Below are 18294 nucleotides of genomic sequence, written 5' to 3'. Positions count from 1 at the left end.
TTTCAAACCCCTATTTTACCTGACTGACTGACTATCAACGCACAGCTGGCAACTACTGTACTGGACGGATCAGGCTGAAAGGCATGCAGATAGCTATTATGAGGTAGACATCCGTTAAGAAAATATTTTTGAAAATTCAATCCCTAAATGGGTAAAACAGGTGTTTTTGTGTAGTCCACGCAGACGAAGTCGCGGGCACACGCATGTCTTATAACAAGTCCTTATAATCTTAAGGAGATCTTAAAACATAATAAAATAACGACTGATTGAGAATTTAATAATAAAAACATCATGTACCTGTATTGAAATTATGCACAATTTCATATTTCATGTTAGTTAGTTATTTTGAAATAAGGTCTTAGCTTAGAGAAATTCCTAGATTTAAATTATTATTTAGACTTAATTAGATTTTAAAATAGCCCTCTTTTACACTCATACCGTAAAACTTTGACACTTTGCAGATGCACTCATGTTTTGTATTTCTCACTCATAATAATTTATGAGTGGCACTCATTTTGTTAATCACACTCATTCTTTGCAACTGACACTTTATGGCCCACGCAACTTGTAATGTACATTACGCGGTAGAAAATAATGTACATCGACCTTTAGAGTGAGATTTCGGCTGTGTAGAGCGTTGTCTCGGTCATTCATACCTTTGCGACGTTTTGTCGGTCTCAACGACAGAGACAGTGCTCTGCAAATTCGCTATTCTTTCTAAGGGCGCCTGTCCACTGAAGCGGAGCGGAGCGGAGCTGTGTTGAGCAGACCAATCACATTGGCGATGAATGACGTTATAATTTTATTCTGTCATATGACAACTCTGATTGGTCAACTATAAACTTCTCCGCTCCGCTTCAGTGCATAGACAGCCTAAAGGTCGATGTACATTATTTTCTGCCGCGTCTCCTCGTATTTTTCGTCTCTCAATTTTCTGGCACACTCATTTGTCAAAGTACCGTAGCATTTATAGTACCTACGCGACAGGTCGAGATGGCAATCTCAGTGGGGACGCCCCGCACATCCGCACAATCCTTGCGCTAACCTGGTGCGGAATGTGTGCGGGTGTGCGGGGCGTCCCCCTGCCTCATACCCCAATCTCGACATGTCATGTACTATACCTGCGAATATTTTCTCTGTCACTCATTTTCTGTCACACTCTTTGTCATTAGCACTCTTTGTCATTAGCACTCTTTGTCATTAACACTCTTTGTCAGTCACATTCAATTCACTGAAATTAAATTAAAATACAACACTCAAAGTAGTAAGTAGTGTGAAGAGGGCTTTAAATTGCTCGGATAAATTAATAATGTAAATACTAGTTACTGTTTTATTTAAGTTCTAGGTTAATTAAGTTAATATTATTATGAAGACGCCTTTAGAATACTGTTCGCGTGAAGAGCCTAGTACACATTGGGCCAAAGCATTTGGCCATTTTGCCAATGCGTTTGGCGATCGTACCGTCGCGGTCAACCGATAGTCGTCTGCTGTTGGACATAGGTCTCTTGTAGGGACATCCACGCGCCACACTCTTGTCTTGTTAGAGTCCTCCCTGGCGCAGTGGTAAGCGCTGTGGTCTTATTAGTGAGAGTCCCGGGTTCGATTCCTGGCAGGGATTTGGAATTTTATAATTTCTAAATTTCTTGGCTAGTTACCACCCTATCGGCAAAGCCGTGCCGCCAAGCGATTTAGCGTTCCGGTACGATGCCGTGTAGAAACCAAAGGGGCATGGGATTATTAAAAACTGCCATACCCCTTCCAGGTTAGCCCGCTTCCATCTTAGACTGCATCGTCACTTACCACCAGGTGAGAGTCTCAGGGAGCCGCAGGATGGCGGCGGTACAAGACCGTGGTTTGTACAAGTCCCTACAAGTGACCTATGTCCAGCTGTGGACGTCTGTCGGTTGATAATGCATTGTCGTATGGTTTTACTCGCTTTAAAGTGGGTTTTCATACAAACATTAAAGTACTTTTGTCTTTTATGAAATTCGTTAACATCATTAACATCATCAACAACCTACCTTGTCGGATATTCGCCGAATGCATTGGGCTATTGTGAACTGGAGTCTTTAACGATATGGCGGAGGTAAAGTCTAAGCCCAAGTTTACGCTAGCAAACAAGTTATCAAGAAAACTTGTAAAAATTTCAGACATATTTTGTCTCTCTCTTGTTTTAGAATTAGAGCGAAACAAAAACAAATTGAAGTTTGTTTTTTGGTGTACACAAAAAATTGTAACAATGCATAATAGGTTATGTCTAGAATGTTTAAGACTTTGGTGTTAAACCCCGTTCACACGGCATTAACACCGCGCGTTTTTTTTTTTTGCAGAATTTAATGTTATCCACTGCGTATAGTGGCGCTATAGTTTGAGTATAGAACCATTTAACATGTTTGTAGTGCAAAAAACGTATAATGCGTAAAAAAATGAGTCCTCAATTTGACATTTCAACTTTGTGTCAAATTTCATGTCAAAAGTACGATTTTAGTCCTTATTTTAAAGGTGAACCATGTGAACCAACCAACATTGACATGGTAGTTTAGTTTTGACCCATATAGTTAATATGGCGCGTGATATGTCATTTTCTACGGACTATACACAGTAGTAACCGTGTGAACGATTCTTTACTCAGCCTGAGATCTATAGAGCACACTTTGGCTCAGAGTTAAGACATTGTTAAAACGAGACAGCGTTATGTCGCAGGCATAAATCTGTCTCGTTTTAACTGAAGCTCAAGTCTGAGCAAAGTCAAAGCACGCTCTACAGATCTCAGGCTGGAATCTATAGAGCGCACTTGGACTGTGCTTATTAAACTAAGACGTTGTTAAAACGAGACACCGACATAAATCTGTCTCGTTTTAACTGAAACTTAAGGCACAGCAAAGTCAACGTTCGCTCTATAGATCTCAGCCTCAGTCTCAGTGTATACGCAGCTACGTATTTGGTAAGATTTATCCTGGAAAAAACGTAATGTCAATGCCGTGTGAACGGGGTCTCAGGGTGACATCTATAGAGCGCACTTTGACTTTGCTCAGACTTAGGATTGCGTTAAAACGAGACAGATTTATGTGAGACATATAGCTCTGTCTCGTCTTAAGTCTAAGCTAAGTCAGAGTGCGCTCTATAGATCTCACCCTAAGACGTTGGCTAAGACTGGAGCCTTCGCCAATTAATTCAATGTAATATAATATACTGAGTACTTTTAATAAATTAAATAAAAATAAAGATGGTAGATTTTGTAAATTTCAAGACAAGAAATTTTTTTGGATTTGGTTTCGCCGACGGTGAGTCGGTAGGTTTTGTTAATATTTAACAAGAAATAGGAATAAAGTAGTTAATTCTTTTATACTTACTATTATTATAATTAATAACGGTATGATTTAATGGAAAATTATGTAATTTTAAAATAAAATGAAATTTAATTTCTGAAAGAGTTTTATTTTCCTTTTTACTAGCTCAAAGTGCGACAAGGCTCTTTTGGCGCGTGGCGAAAATCGGAACGAACGTTGCCAGCGCCCCCCTGTCAATGTCAATAAAGTGCCAAAAGAGCCTTGTCGCACTGTAAACCCGTCATGCGCTGCCACAGCGCCCGGCGATACTATGTCGGACACATCACGCAAGTGTCGATAACAACTGTACAGTAGCCAGCAAGAAATATCGACCTTTAGAATGAGATTTCGGCTTTGTAGAGCGTTGTCTCTGTCACTCATACCTATGTTACGTTTTGTCGGTCTCAAACTAGAGAGACAACTCTACGAAACCGCTATCTCTTTCTAAAGGTCGATGTAAAATATTTCCTACCGGGTATACCAGGTTTCAATCGACGATGCGCGAATGCATAGATAACGAACAAACAAGAGTTCTCCATAATGTTCTCGGCGGTGTGTGAAGTCTGCCAATCCACACTTGGCTAGCGTGGTGGACTTGCTTAAAGCCTTCTCTTTTTAAGAAGAGAGTAGGGTCCGGAAGTAAATTAGGTAGAGATGGCACAGTACGCGGCAGAAAGACGTAATGTACATCAGCCTTTAGAATGACATTTCGGCTTTATAGAGCGTTGTCTCTGTCACTCATACCTATATGACGTTTTGTCGGTCTCGACGACAGAGACAATGCTCTACAATCAGCTATCTCTAAAGGTCGGTGTACATTACTTTCTGACGCGTCCTACATAAATAAAAGAGAATATTTTGGACCCATATTTTATTTAATACGGTCATAATAATTTTACATTTTATTATTATTGCAAGCTCATTGGCAGCCATAGTTAGGGGAGGCTTCAACACTCCTTTGGTTTAGATTCTTAAATATTTTATATAGCTAACTTTATTAAAATTATATTATACTTAATTTAAATAAATAATCAATACTATATTAGTGCTATAATATCAATAAATAATTAATATAGTCCGTACGAAATGACTCCTCACGCGCCATTTTAACTCTATGGGTCAACTGTCATGTCAAAAGTACGGAACCACCTTTAAAATAAGGACTAAAATCGTACTTTTAACATGCAATTTGACATCAAAAATTAAAATGTAGTTAAAATTTACGCGTTATAATGTAGAATAGGTAAGCACAGTACACGGCCGAAAGTAATGTACATCGACCTTTAGAAGGAGATAGCAGATTTGTAGAGCGTTGTCCCTGTTTTTGAGACCGACAAAACGTCATATAATTACTTTCGGCCGTGTACTGTACCTACCTGCCTTTTATAATAAAACCATAGAATTAATATTGTGATAATATTTTTATGAATCTACCTAATTAAAAAAAATAAAAATATAGTAATCTTATGTCTATAAATAAATAAATTCTCTGTTGAATGAGGTACTGAGTTAGTTATTATCTTATATTCATATGGATATATTTATTTATACAGGCTGTAATCAGAACACTGGAAAAAACGCCTGCCGCATTGACTTATTGTAGGTACCTACCTACTACCTAATTGGTAAAATTTATTTTGCCCAAAAATGTGCGGATTAATGCCGTGTAAACGTGGTCTGAGAACATTAATAGGGCTCCGTTTTTACCATTAACGTACGGAACCCTTCGTGCGCAAGCCCGACTCGCACTTGACCGGCTTTATTTACTGTATAGAACAAGCGAAAGGGTGGTACAATAGCAAATTGAACATGGCAGACGTGCTGGCAGCTACCTCCATCTGTAACTGTCTGTCTGTCTCTACGTCGTCCAATACCTCCGAAACCGAACGTTCTTCTTCAGGCGAAGAATCTTCTAGAAGTAAGTCTGTCGATGTATTGTCGTTGTCCGGTGTTGGATCTAGAAATACCTGTGTGAAAAAGAAAATATTTCAGGTATCAATAAATCTGAAACTATAAAAGCCAGATAAATGATACTTAGTATTTTTAATAAGTTTGCTGAGTACACCTTATCCTAAAAATTTCAGCTTTCTAGCGTCATCCAGACCGAAGCTATGACTGCTCGAAAATACGACGAAACGCTTTGAGACAAGGTACGTAGTGCCCCGTCCTTTAGTTTGGCTCGTCTTGGCGGGACACTGCCGTGCCCCCTGATTGGGTATTTGACTCATTACCTACCTACATCAAAAATATTTTCTGACTGATTAATAAATAGAGGATTTTCCGAAATACGTATAATCCGAGACCTGTGTTCAGTAGTGAGCCGGTGATGGGTTGCTGATGATGATCATTGAACCCTGGCCTTGGCTATGGAGGCCCCTAGCGTAGTGGACTAAGGCCAAACCCTTCATGACCTGGCAGGGGGAGAGCTTTCTCCGCGTATCCCTATGACTAGCAGATAGCAGAGGGCACAGTGGACCAGGCGGGTCTGCAGTTGTCGCCCGTTGGGTCCCCGGGTCGGGAGGCGCAGGCACTTTGTCGGTGCGCCTCGATGTGTTGGCCCTCGCGAGTTGGTCCCCGGTGGAGGGTCCGCCTCGGCAGACGTCGCTAGCTGGGTCGCGCTTGATTGCTTCGGTGTTCCCGTGACCCAGTCGCCAGGTGACGCGCTGGAGCGCCGCTGGGTTTTAGAGGGTATATTCCGGTCGCCTTTCAACCAGCGGGTCCCACATACCCTGGCTGGCTGATTTCCGGGGACGGAATCCTTAATTTTTTTTTATTTTTATAAAAAAGAATTATTAACCATGTTAAATATCACTTCTCAATATTCCCTTTACCTAGCGATTCGGCCCATATAACCGAGAGGTTGGTGGGGCCATGGGAAGTGGAGGGTTGTCCCTATTCCCTTTACCTCTCCAACTAAGCGTCAAGCTTGTGCTAGGAGTAGGAACGACAATAGTGCAACGGGCGGGGTTTGAACCGTCGACCTTTCGGTTTTCAGTCCACTCCTTTACCGGTTGAGCTATTGAGGCTCTTAAAAGTAAAATGCATTTCCCAGCGATAAAAAAAGGGATTATGAAGATTACCTCATCATCATCATCATCATCGACTAATTGCGATAAGCCGTGATTATCAACATCTTGGGTATAAGAAGTGAAGTCTTCATCCGAGCTGTATTCCTCGCTCTCTTCGGCACATTCGAAGTAGCGGCCCTGAAATGTACATGATTTAAATTGAACAAGTGCCCAGTGTACTGCAAAAATCCACATAGTACGCGGCAGAAAGTAATGTAATCGACCTTTAGAAGGAGATAACAGATATTGTCTCTGTCGTTGAGACCGACAAAACTTCACATAAGTACATTGCGACAAGGCTATCTTGGCGCGTGGCGAAAATCGAAACTTACGTTGCGTTAAGTATCCCCTTTGTTCTTGTTGTATATAAATAACTAATGAGAAATACAATGACGCCCCGAATTCTCAAAGTTTTTTTTGCAACTAAAGTTGCATTCCTTGTATGTATTCTTGAAAAAAACCAGTTACACGATAAGGGACAAAAAATAGGTTAGCTGCGTCTCTGTTTATCACATTAGTAACTTTATCAGTGCTCTCCTTTTAGTAAGAATGAGAAAGCGAACGTTTCTTTATCTAGCTTTACTCTATCTACGCCGCGACAGCTGCTTAGCTGTCAATGTCAAAGTCAAACTGACAATCTCAATTTGTTATTTTTTTGTACCTATTCATTTCTCATTGTTCATCGTACTAATTTCATTGAAAACAAAGAAAAATCATGCATGAGATCACGGCGTGATGCTTTATGCATAATTTCACCCTGATATCGCAACGTAAAAACCGTATAAATGATAAATTAATACCCCACAGTCGAGTGTCTGTACAATTGTGTAAATACGAAGCTTCCGTGTTTAATTTATTGAATTGTGCTACACCCAAGGCTGAATTGATAACTTTAACGACTAAAGAGTGTATAAATAGCATAAATACTACTTTTTTAATGTGATAAGTGATTAAATTAAACGAAATTATGGCTGCAGCGATTGCGAACGATTCACCGAAATACAGAAACAGTTTGATATGCTGCAGTCCTCGAAGTGCGGAAATAGTGTCAAGATCGTCGTCTTCCACGTCAGGTTGTGTGTCTGCAGAGGAGAGTATCGACTCCAACTATGTACCAAAATCTATATCTAACAAAAAACTCAAAATTCACAGCACAGCAACACGTGAAGAGATAGAACGGGCTATCAACCAATGTAAGGAGCTTGTGTTAAGTAGTCCACAATGTTCCGATGAGAGGAAATGGTTGGTACGTTATTTAGTTGAACTACGGTTACGATTAGAGGATTTGAAGGACAATGATGGACAGTTAAGACCAAAAGTTGCAATAAAAGGTCATCATTTCGAACAACAAATCAATATAGCTAATAGGAAACAGTACTGTGATCATTGCAGTGGCATTGTATGGAATATTGTTCAGAGTTCGTACGTTTGTACCGATTGCAATTATGTTTGTCACTACAAATGTGTCGATGATATATGTAGAGTCTGTGCTCATGTCGTTATGACTGAAAAAGGTGAGTTTGAAATGAGTATTTGCCCAGAAAAAGGTTTGGCAGCTCAGGACTACAAATGTGCAGAGTGTTCTACAGCCTTAACGTTCAAAGACGCGTGGAACGAACCCCGGTTATGCGATTACACTGGCATGTACTTCTGTGGGACCTGCCACTGGAACGACTTATCCGTTATCCCCGCTAGAGTCGTACATAACTGGGATTGGGATAAGAAATACATATCACGATTGGCATACCAAATGTTGAACTTATCGTGGTCACGACCGTACATAGACGTTGAGAGTGTCAACTCGAGATTATTCAACTTTATCGCGGAATTGGAATGGGTACATAAGATGCGAAAGGATCTGGAATGGATGCGGAGATATTTATGCGCTTGCAGCGAAGGGTCCAGTCTTCTATCTCCGTTATTTCTTCAACTGGGCGACGTTAACAAGAAATACAGTATGGCACATTTACAGGCGATCAACGATGGGACTTTGGAAACTCAGTTAACGGAACTTACAGAACTGTGTAGAGCACATATAACGAACTGTGCTCTATGTTCTGGTAAAGGATACTTATGTGAAGTTTGCAGCAACAATGAAATTTTATATCCGTTTGATAACGGTGCCATATTGTGTGACAAGTGTAACTCTATGTACCATAGAGGCTGTTGGTTAAGAAAAGGACAGACATGTCTGAAATGCCTGCGCTTGAATGAGAGAAAAAAGACAACTGTACAAGTTATAGATGATATTGACTCACATTTAGAATACGAAATAGACAAATTCGTTGAATAGATTTCTTTGTTTCATTACATGTCATGTTTTGTCTGGTGGGAGGCTTCGGCCGTGGCTAGTTACCACCCTACCGGCAAAGCCGTGCCGCCAAGCGATTTAGCGTTCCGGTACGATGCCGTGTAGAAACCAAAGGGGTATGTGTTTAATAAAAACTGCCATACCCCTTCCAGGTTAGCCCGCTATCATCTTAGACTGCATCATCACTTACCACCAGGTGAGATAGCAGTCAAGGGCTAACTTGTATCTGAATTAAAAAAAAAAAAAAAAAAACATGTATTTACAATATTGTTATTATTTTATGTTATACTTTTTATTAACGAACTATTAACAGTGTGTCATTAATATACTGCTTTTTATTAATTTTATTAACGAAAATAAAATATAGTTTTAACAACAGTTAGTCTTTTCTAACAATAGATTGTAATATAGTGTATATATTGAGATTAAAAACATAATATTAATACTTTAAGTACATATGCATGGTTTAATTTAAATATTTTATCTCTTCACAAAAACAATTAAATTATTTGAAAAAGTAGCCTATGTCATATGCCAGGTCTTTCACTATACCCATGCAAAAAATCACGTCAATCCGTTGCACCGTTGCGACGTGATTAAAGGACAAACCAACAAACTTTTCAACACACTTTCGAATTTATAACATGGGTAGGGATTATTTATGCTCGAGAACAATAAACATAGTTATTTATTTAAAGACACTCTGTATTATAAAATAATATCGCTATGGTGCTGAAATTATGACTTGTTTCAATAACAATTAAGCTTTAATAAATAATAACGTAGGTATACGTCATATTTTAATTCAAAATGGCTCCAATATTTTTAAGCTAAAAACGATTAGATTGTGAATCTAAGTATAAGGAATTGTTTGTGTTTATTTAGCTGCGTCGAAAATAAAAGTAATACAACCGTATTTTGTGGTATTATTTAATTTTTATTTCAAACTTATCTAAAACTTACCTTATGTAGTTTTCGTGAGTTGTCACATCCAAAAATTCACTCAGGAGCGAAGCGAGCGCTTTTTTCTTTTCGCTCGCGAGTCAACAACTCACCACATTATACACATACTTTGGTTTTCCTTAGCAAATCGAAGAAACCTCAGAGAAACGCGTAAGCGACGCGATTTACTCGGCGCTTTAGACCTTTTGGAGTCAGGTTTCCTCATCAGTTCGCGGTAACAAGGTCGTATGTGCCGCGTGTAGTGCGTCTTTTACGCGTTTCAGCGAGAAGCGTAAATAGTAGCAAAAAAGATATAGGACCTGGCAATCTAGAGACCTGCAGGATTCCCTGTAGGTGCAGGTGTTGAGGAATTTGTCCAGGTGTTGGAGATACACCTGCGTGGACTCCAGGCGTCGCTCGTAATTCAATGCTAGGAAGATATAGCTAATACCTGGCAATCTAGACACCTGCAGGATTCCCTGTAGGTGCAGGTGTTGAGTACTGCGTCCAGGTGTTGGAGATACACCTGCGTGGACTCCAGGCGTCGCTTGCGTCGCGCGAGAGATGTCAGGAACGATAGGACGGACGGACGGTGGGACGGTTTTGATTTTTGTTCACTGTGGAAATAAGTTAACTTAATTTTTAATAATGTATTCTAAAATGACATATAAATTATTTGTATTTAAATTATTTAAATAAACTATTAATAAACTTAAATCTAAAAAAACAACATTAAATTAAAACTAAAATAAATTAAATTAAATCTAAAACCTCATCGAGACCACCGCAGCGAGGCATTGTACCCAAGATGCTGGCAGCATTACCCCTTTGGATGGCCAAACTAATTCTTTGACCAAGGTAGCTGCCAGCTCTCGGGTCCCCGGTTGACTCGATAACTCTTTTCGCAATTTCTTCAAAAAGAGCTCGAGCCCCCGGGCCCCACGGCCCCAAGGTCTCCACACCAAAAGGCACGAATACGAAGCCCTCATCGAGGTTTTCATATTTGCTTAATTAATTTTTTAATCCAGATTCTAGGAGAGTTGCCTACTTTAAAAGAATCATACTGTAGGACTTCATAATCCATACTAATATTAGGACAGGGGATGTTTCCGTGGTGGTCCCATAAATTTTTTTATCCATACTATAATATTATAAATGCGAAAGTGTGGCTGTCTGTCTGTCTAGCGCCTTTCACGGCCCATCCGCTTAAGCGATTTTGACGAAATTTGGTACAGCGATAGCTTGCATCCCGAGGAAGGACATAGACATAGAATGTTGTATAGAAGCAGGCGTTACTTTGCGGAAGTCCATGATATACAATGAACCAAAAGCTTAATTTGCTGTAATCCGAAATTAAGCTTTTGGTTCATTGTATAGACATAGAAAACTCAGTCACTCGATGGAGAGAGCTATGCTTGGAGTTTCTCTACGTTTCTCTACTGTTTCTCCTCAGAAATGAGGAGATCCGTAGGAGAACTAGAGTAACCGACATAGCTCAACGGGTTGCGAAGCTGAAGTATGAGCCACATCAACAATGGGGGGGGGGGAGTGACGCGAAAGCTCAGTGACTCGTCAACTTGTCACGTCGCCATTTTCGCAATGATCTAAGGTGGCTATCATTCAGTGTTAGACACTGAGTTAGTGAATCATCCCACTCATGCGTTATGCCTGTAGGTAGGAACTTACCTTTATATTATTATATACATACTGTATATAGTATATTTCTACGGCTATACTCACGTATCCAGTCTACGTTAGCCCGACTAGTTTCGAACCCACCCGGGGTCCTTTATCAAGGGGGTCAGTTCGCGCATCGCGTCGCGTTTAAGACTGCGCGCCGCGCGTGCAGCAGCTCGTTGTGAGGGTGGCTGAGGTGAAGAACTTACCTCTCCTCTTCCCCTTTATTCAGCGCAGCAGGCTTCGCTTCGCCGCACAGAGGCGCTTCGGAAGACCTCCTCTTCCCGCGTCGCTTCACGCACACTGGCACCGTTCGCTCGTATATCACTGCCGACAAACAGATACGTAAATTATACGCGACAGGTCGAGATGGCAATCGGGGTATGGGGCGGTGGGACGCCTCGCACACCCGCACGTCACCCGCGCTAGCACTAGCAGTAGTTTGAGCTGGTTATCGTTGAATAGATCTTTTAAAAATACTGTGGGTGTGGGAACATCATTTTTCGATTTCTAGATCCGTTTGTAAAATAGGTAGGATGTTTTAAAGTGCTAATTTTTATTAGAGTCAAGTGTCCCCCCCCCCCCCCCCCTCCTCCCCTCTATCAGCCAAATGGTAGTATATAGGAACGTGAAAAAATTCACAGCAGTAGTATATATAATCAATTTTAAAGGAAAACTATCATGGCTAAGTAGGGTTCACAGTTTAAGGAGTTATATCTGTTTTTCGAGGATTGTGACTACGGAACCCTACACTGCGCGTGGCCCGCCACACACTTGGCCAGTTTTATATATGTTTAGACTAGCTTATGCTCGCGACTTCGTGCGCGTGGACTACATAATTTTCAAACTCCCATTTAACCCACTTAGGGGTAGAATTTCGAAAAATCCTTTCTTAGTAAATTTCTACTCTCTACAAAGTACACACCCTCAAAATTTCATGTCTCTAGGACCAGCGTTGATATATTATAAGTCAGTCAGTGAGTCAGTTAGGACATTGAATTTTATATATGTAGATTTTGCTTTACCAGTATCATTCGGTTCGTTAAAACTCCACCCAAGGCTTCCGTTGCAGTTGGGATCCAGATCCGAGTGTTTGTCTGTCTCCTCGTTTGGCCATAGCTCCTCAACTGACGCGTTGTAGATCGTCTCTGTTGACGTGTTGCCGTTTTCTATGTCACAGTTGTTTGGTTGTTCTAGAACCTGAAAAAATTGCATTATTACTAAGTTACCTCATTTTGACATCAGCCGAAATAAAAATATACCATCAGCTCGAGACTTCAGTCTAGTGCTGACGTCCACGCGCATTAGCAATTTGCGGGTATTATAGCTATTATGACGTAGACATCCGATAAGATAGGATTTTTTTAAATTCATCCCCTAAGGTGGCAACATAGGGGTTTGAAATAGTCGCGGGAATAAGCCAGTTCGTAATAACAGTGGTTCAACTATAACTCATAAATTCGTCGACAGATGGCGCTGTAGGCTATTGCAGCGCGTTGTTATATCTGAGTTGGTGAGTATATAAGATGCATTAGGTACCTTCGTTAGATAACGTCTATGAATATAGACTTCCACACGTTACGGAATTTTTGAGAAGTCACCAATCCTGATACTTTACAGTATCGCCGTGGTTGCGGGCTTGAAAAATGAAAAATGAAAATTCATGAACAAAAAGAGCCTCAATAGCTCAACCGGTATAGGAGTGGACTGAAACCGAAAGGTCGACGGTTCAAACCCCGCCCGTTGCACTATTGTCGTACCTACTCCTAGCACAAGCCTGACGCTTAGTTGGAGAGGAAAGGGGAATATTAGTCATTAACATGGCTAATATTCTTTAAGTAAAAAAAAAAAAGTAAAGTAATTTCTCAATTCTCATACTCATGCGCCGCCGCCATGTCAACTGTTAAGTGTCAACTCTAATTGAATTACGTCATGTCATGTCAAAAGTACGATTCTAATTCTAATTCAAAGTCCTGAGCCTGACTGACTGACTGACTTTTATATCAACGCACAGCCTATACCGCTGATCCTAAAGAGACATGAAATTTTGAGAGTAGGTTATGTTCTTAGAACATGTCCTCAAAATTTCATGTCTCTAGTATTGTTCTTTGTAAAGAGTAGGTATCCACTAGGAAAGGATTTTTCGAAATTCTACCCCTAAGTGGGTTAAATGGAGAATGGAAGTTTGTAAGAAAATCCGACATTTTTGAAGTTATGCGTTAATAATAAAAAATACATATTTCACGATTTTTGAAAATTCTATTACCAAAGGGGTTACCTTTGGTAATAGAATACCTACCTACTACTACCTACCTATAACCTAATAGAATTTTCAAAAATTGAGAATTTGTGTTTTTGGCCACAAATTAAGAAATACGTGTTTCAGGATTTTTGGAAATTAAACCCCCACTTTGATTTTCTTAATTCCACCCGAGCGAAGCCGGGGCGGGTCAGTTAGTCCTCAATATATTAAGGTGAACCAAACCGTATACGAATGATAGAGAGAGAGAGAGAGCCAGTCCGTGCCAGACCTTTGTTGTTTTATAAAAGCTGAAAGTTTTCTGTAACTTACTTGATAGTGAGCTCGGGACCCTAGGAAGAAAACGGCTCCTGTGCCACTAGTAGTCATTTCTCCACTAAAACAAAATAAAAGCTTTTAAAAACAGGTCATAGCTAGAAAAAACCGGTCAAGCCTGCACACGAATGGTTCCGTAACTTCATAACCCCAAAATCCATGCTAATATTATAAATACGAAAGTGTGTATGTCTGTCTGTCCGTATGGCTGTCTGTCTGTCGTTTCTGTCAAGAAGCCAGCCAGTACAGGGTACTTCCCGTTGACCTAGAATTATGAAATTTGGCAGGTAGGTAGGGCTTATAGCAGACATTAGGGAAAAATCTGAAACCCGTGAATTTGTTTTTACTACATCACAAAAAAAATTTAAAATGTGTTCACGAAGTATTTTCAATTTTCGAACTAAGATAACTATATCAAATGGGGTATCATAATATGGGGATTTACATTCTAAAACAGATTTTTTTGCGTAACAGTTTTCGATGTATCTTGCAAAATGTCGAAAAAAATACCCGAGTACAGAACCCTCGATGCGCGAGTCTGACTCGCACTTGGCCAGTTTTTTTTTTGGATTTTCAAACTTTATAGGTTGTACCTACCTAGATACCTAATTTAGCTTTGAATTTGTTAAAGAATTAAAGAATTTCGTTGTCTTTCATTACGAGAAACTCAGGTTAGCCACCAAAATATCGGGAGTAATTTATAGGTCCATGTAAATAACCTAAAAAAAAATTCAAATTAAACAAAAATGATTCTAATTTCTCACCTTACAAGTTAATAGCACTTTAACTTAACCCTTAAATACTTATTTAAAGTTATGTTATAATATTATTGACTAAACACTGTGTTGGACACTGAATTCCTAGGTAATTGGTATCACATGAAACGTTTTGCATTGGTACAATGACGTTTTATAGTCATGCGCAGTCGGTAGCCTTTCGGGAGGTTGCAATTTGACCTCTACTAAGTAATAAAAGATTTTAGGGGTTGGAAGACCCCCTACTAGGATAGGGCTGCCATAATAGCTGAAAGGACGACCGGGAGATCCATCCATATGCATACTGATACTGTAAATTCGAAAGTATCAGGCTGTCTGTCTGCATTTGGACACGGCTCTTTATCCCGGAATATTAAAGAGTTCCCATGTGTTTTTTTAAAAACTAAATCCATGCGGATAAAGTTACAGGCAAACCAATGTAAAACACAAGCGCGAGCGAAGCGAGCGCAAAATTTTTGATATATTTACGAAAAAATCTGTAGGTATTAATATTATACTAATATTATAAATGCGAGTGTGTCTCTATATCTTTTTTTTTTTTTTTTTTTTAATAATAAAAGAATATTAGCCATGTTAAATGACTAATATTCCCCTTTCCTCTCCAACTAAGCGTCAGGCTTGTGCTAGGAGTAGGGTACGACAATAGACGTGCAACGGGCAGGGTTTGAACCGTCGACCTTTTGGTTTTCAGTCCACTCCTTTACCGGTTGAGCTATTGAGGCTCTATATATCTATTTATCTGTTATCTTTTCACGGCCTCTCTTTTTAACCAGGTACCTACTATTCAGGGATAGATTCCATCCCGGAAACAGACATAGGCTTTTTATCCCGGAAAATCAAAGAGTTCCTACAAGACTTCAGAAAATCTAAATCTATGCGGACTTAGTTGCAGGCAGACAATTCTTACTGATAATCGAAACTATTTTATATTAACATACTTGTACCTACTTAATATTACTAAATTATTAACAAAGAAGAAACTAATTGACATTATAACAAACTTAATTAATTAGTGCGATCAATAAATAAAAATAATTTCGATTCAAAATGAATGCCCTATATAATTACATGATAAAATCTATTATAAAATAATGTAACACGTAGTTGGCATGTAATTGTATAATAATTATATATTTAGCATGTATGTATTGTTAATGTACCTAACTTTGCAATGCCCTAACGGGGCTTCATGTAACCATGAAAGCAAATGAATAAATAAATCAAATAAATAAATCAAATAAATTAACACAGAAAAGCTCGAGCGCGAAATTTTTGATGTGAGTTGAGTTCGGTCGCGGTGAAGACACGTCATTCCGAACTCAGTCCAAAATATTTTTTTTTTTTTTTCTTCTTCTGGCTTTACACAGATTAGCCAATGTCAGGTTTGTTATTTATTAAAGTTTAAAGTTAGGGAAACTGTGGATAAAATTGAAAATTCGGGATTTGGAATTTGAAAGGAAAAGGATAAGGTTTTCACTAATAATAATATACCCACATATACTATAACTTGATATCATTTTTTTCTATGAACAAAGCTAGAACTTTATAAATATTTGAAGAATTAGTATATAATAAACAAACTATAGATGTAGGAAATGGTACATGCAATGATACGAGATGAGCAAGAAAGGCAGACCGATCATACAAAGTGCATGCAAAGAAAACATGGTTCAAGTCCCCATACTCCCCACAGGAACAGTAAGGATCGGGAATAATTTTCATCTTGTGTAAATGGGCTCGCGTACAGACATGACCTAAGCGCATTCTACACAGAACAGAGGGTCCAAAATAATCTAGTTTTTCGTTGACGGCGTGTTGACGTCAGCGGTGCTATGGACAAACGCCCTAACTGCCAAACCGGGACAACTAACTTACTGACCGGGACACCGGGACACAAAGCTTCAGACCGGGACTTGTCCCGGTCTGAAGCTATCTATCCGGTCTGGTCAACGTCCAGCAGTGGACGTTTATCGGTTGATGATGATGATGATTTTGAGTTGGCTAGAAACTTACTTATTACGACTACCATCCACCTATTTGGGAGGTCGGGGGTTCGATCCCCGGGTCTCCAATCTCAACTCTAACTTTCAGAGTTACATTATGTACTAGAGTCTAGACTAGCTTATGCTCGCGGACTACACAAATTACAGACCGTTATTTCACCCCCTTAGGGGTTGAATTTTTGAAAATCCTTTCTTAGCGGATGCCTACGTCATAATAGCTATCTGCATGGCACATTTCGGCCCGATCCGTCCAGTAGTTTGAGCTGTGCGTTGATAGATTAGTCAGTCAGTTAGTCAGTCACCTTTTCGTTTTATATAATACTAGCTTATGTTCGCGACTTCGTCCGCCTGGACTACACCTATTTCACTATCTAAGGAATTGAATTTTAGAAAATCCTTTCTTGCCTACTTCATAAATCATAATAGCTATCTGCATGCCAAGTTTCATCCCGATCCGTCCAGTTCAGTCAGTCAGTCAGTTGATAAGTAGATTAGTCACCACCACGCGCTGACTAAAGATCGCCTCTGTGCATTCGTGCGTTTAACCAACTACTAACTTAGCCATTCAAGACTTTTAAACTAAACCTTTAAGACCTAACTTTGTATCATTCAATACTACACCATAATTACTACAAGTTAAAGTTCAAATTCCCTTAACATTAAAGACTTCAGAAACAGAATATACAATCTCAATTCCATACCATAATGCCTACGATTTAGAGTTCAAATTCCCTTAACATTGAAGGCGTTAGAAACAGTACATACAATTTCAATACTATACCATAAGGTCTAGAAATTAGAGTTCAAGTTACCTTAACAAAGATTTCTTCATAAAAGCGGCACTTAGTAAGAATACAGTCTTGAAAGAGAAACCTGATTCAACCCCTCCAGATTAAAGTATAGAGTAATGCATGCACAGAGTGTTTCATATAAGAACTAGCTTTTGTGTACGGCTTTGCCCGAGTTTTGTGTTTAAAGCTTCAACTGTAGGTCCTATATTCGATTCTAGAACGGCTATTCAAAACCAAAATACACTTTTGCTAGCTATTACTCGCGGCTTCGCTCAAATGACTTAAGGTTCTTAATAATTGAGGTTTTGTTACAATAGGTACTTTTTGATGCAATGTAGTCCGGTTAATAAAGCCGTTTTTTTTTTTTTTTTTTTTTTTTTCGAGATATCGGCCAAAAACTTTTCCTCAAGATTGCCATCTGGATCTGACAGCATTTTGTGATTTTATGAATTATTTATTTAGAAAACACTACTGATTTTTTTATTATAATCTACACAGCACAAAAAAAACTATATATGGTATATACAATATACATACAGAAAACTTATCACTAAAAAATTTATATTTTGAAGCAGTGGGTTAAATAAAAACCAGCAAGCAGTATAATCGCTCCAATTTATTTATTAATCATTCATCGCAATAATAATCACTGATTTATATTTAATGCTATTTACAACACATTAGTTTTTGCTTACACTGATGTATTTATTACTGTTTATTTATAACACTATTAATTTGCATTGATTTACTTGTCACAATTTCTACATACACTGAATTTACCGATTAACTAATATTTAGAACACAAACTGGCATAGTTTTTGC

At 39.1% G+C, this 18294-nt stretch overlaps 2 protein-coding genes across 5 annotated transcripts; one reads left to right on the top strand and one right to left on the bottom strand.

Moving 5' to 3' along the window:
* Positions 1–4215: 4215 nt before the first annotated feature.
* Positions 4216–14801, bottom strand: LOC117994753 (uncharacterized). Of its 4 annotated transcripts, none has more exons than XR_011238350.1 (8): positions 14667–14801; positions 13900–13963; positions 12353–12527; positions 11537–11654; positions 10102–10267; positions 6410–6535; positions 4881–5296; positions 4216–4441 (listed from the first exon to the last, which is right to left on the bottom strand). XR_011238350.1 is itself a non-coding variant. In XM_069508091.1 (8 exons), exons 3-8 carry the CDS (start codon positions 13954–13956, stop codon positions 5093–5095), a joined length of 846 nt encoding a protein of 281 aa, XP_069364192.1. In that variant the 5' UTR covers positions 13957–13963; positions 14500–14621; positions 14696–14716; the 3' UTR covers positions 4216–5092. The 4 variants fall into 4 exon arrangements, 3 of the variants coding, with proteins under 3 accessions (XP_069364192.1, XP_034838599.1, XP_069364193.1); XM_069508091.1 differs by adding an exon at positions 14500–14621 and having other exon boundaries at positions 4216–5296; positions 14696–14716; XM_034982708.2 differs by having other exon boundaries at positions 4216–5296.
* LOC117994749 (differentially expressed in FDCP 8 homolog) lies at positions 7051–9624 on the top strand. The gene is made up of 2 exons (XM_069508090.1): positions 7051–8712; positions 8966–9624. The coding sequence occupies exon 1, from the start codon at positions 7365–7367 to the stop codon at positions 8688–8690; it is 1326 nt and encodes a 441-aa protein (XP_069364191.1). The 5' UTR covers positions 7051–7364; the 3' UTR covers positions 8691–8712; positions 8966–9624.
* Positions 14802–18294: the final 3493 nt, after the last annotated feature.

Source organism: Maniola hyperantus, chromosome 27 (genome assembly GCF_902806685.2).
Source record: "Maniola hyperantus chromosome 27, iAphHyp1.2, whole genome shotgun sequence".
Taxonomy (NCBI): Eukaryota; Metazoa; Arthropoda; class Insecta; order Lepidoptera; family Nymphalidae; genus Maniola; species Maniola hyperantus.
The sequence above is the reverse complement of the archived record's forward strand: the minus strand, read 5'-3'. Positions and strand labels throughout refer to the sequence as shown.

Excerpts from the sequence above, each read along its gene's own strand:
- LOC117994749 (XM_069508090.1), top strand. The coding sequence starts at position 7,365 with ATGGCTGCAGCGATTGCGAACGATTCACCGAAATACAGAAACAGTTTG.
- LOC117994753 (XM_034982708.2), bottom strand. The coding sequence starts at position 13,956 with ATGACTACTAGTGGCACAGGAGCCGTTTTCTTCCTAGGGTCCCGAGCT. Across the intron at positions 11,655-12,352 it reads TAACGAACCGAATGATACTG|TGATATACGAGCGAACGGTG; the intron begins GTAAAGCAAAAT and ends GTTTGTCGGCAG. Across the intron at positions 10,268-11,536 it reads AATAAAGGGGAAGAGGAGAG|TGAACAAAAATCAAAACCGT; the intron begins GTAAGTTCTTCA and ends TTATTTCCACAG.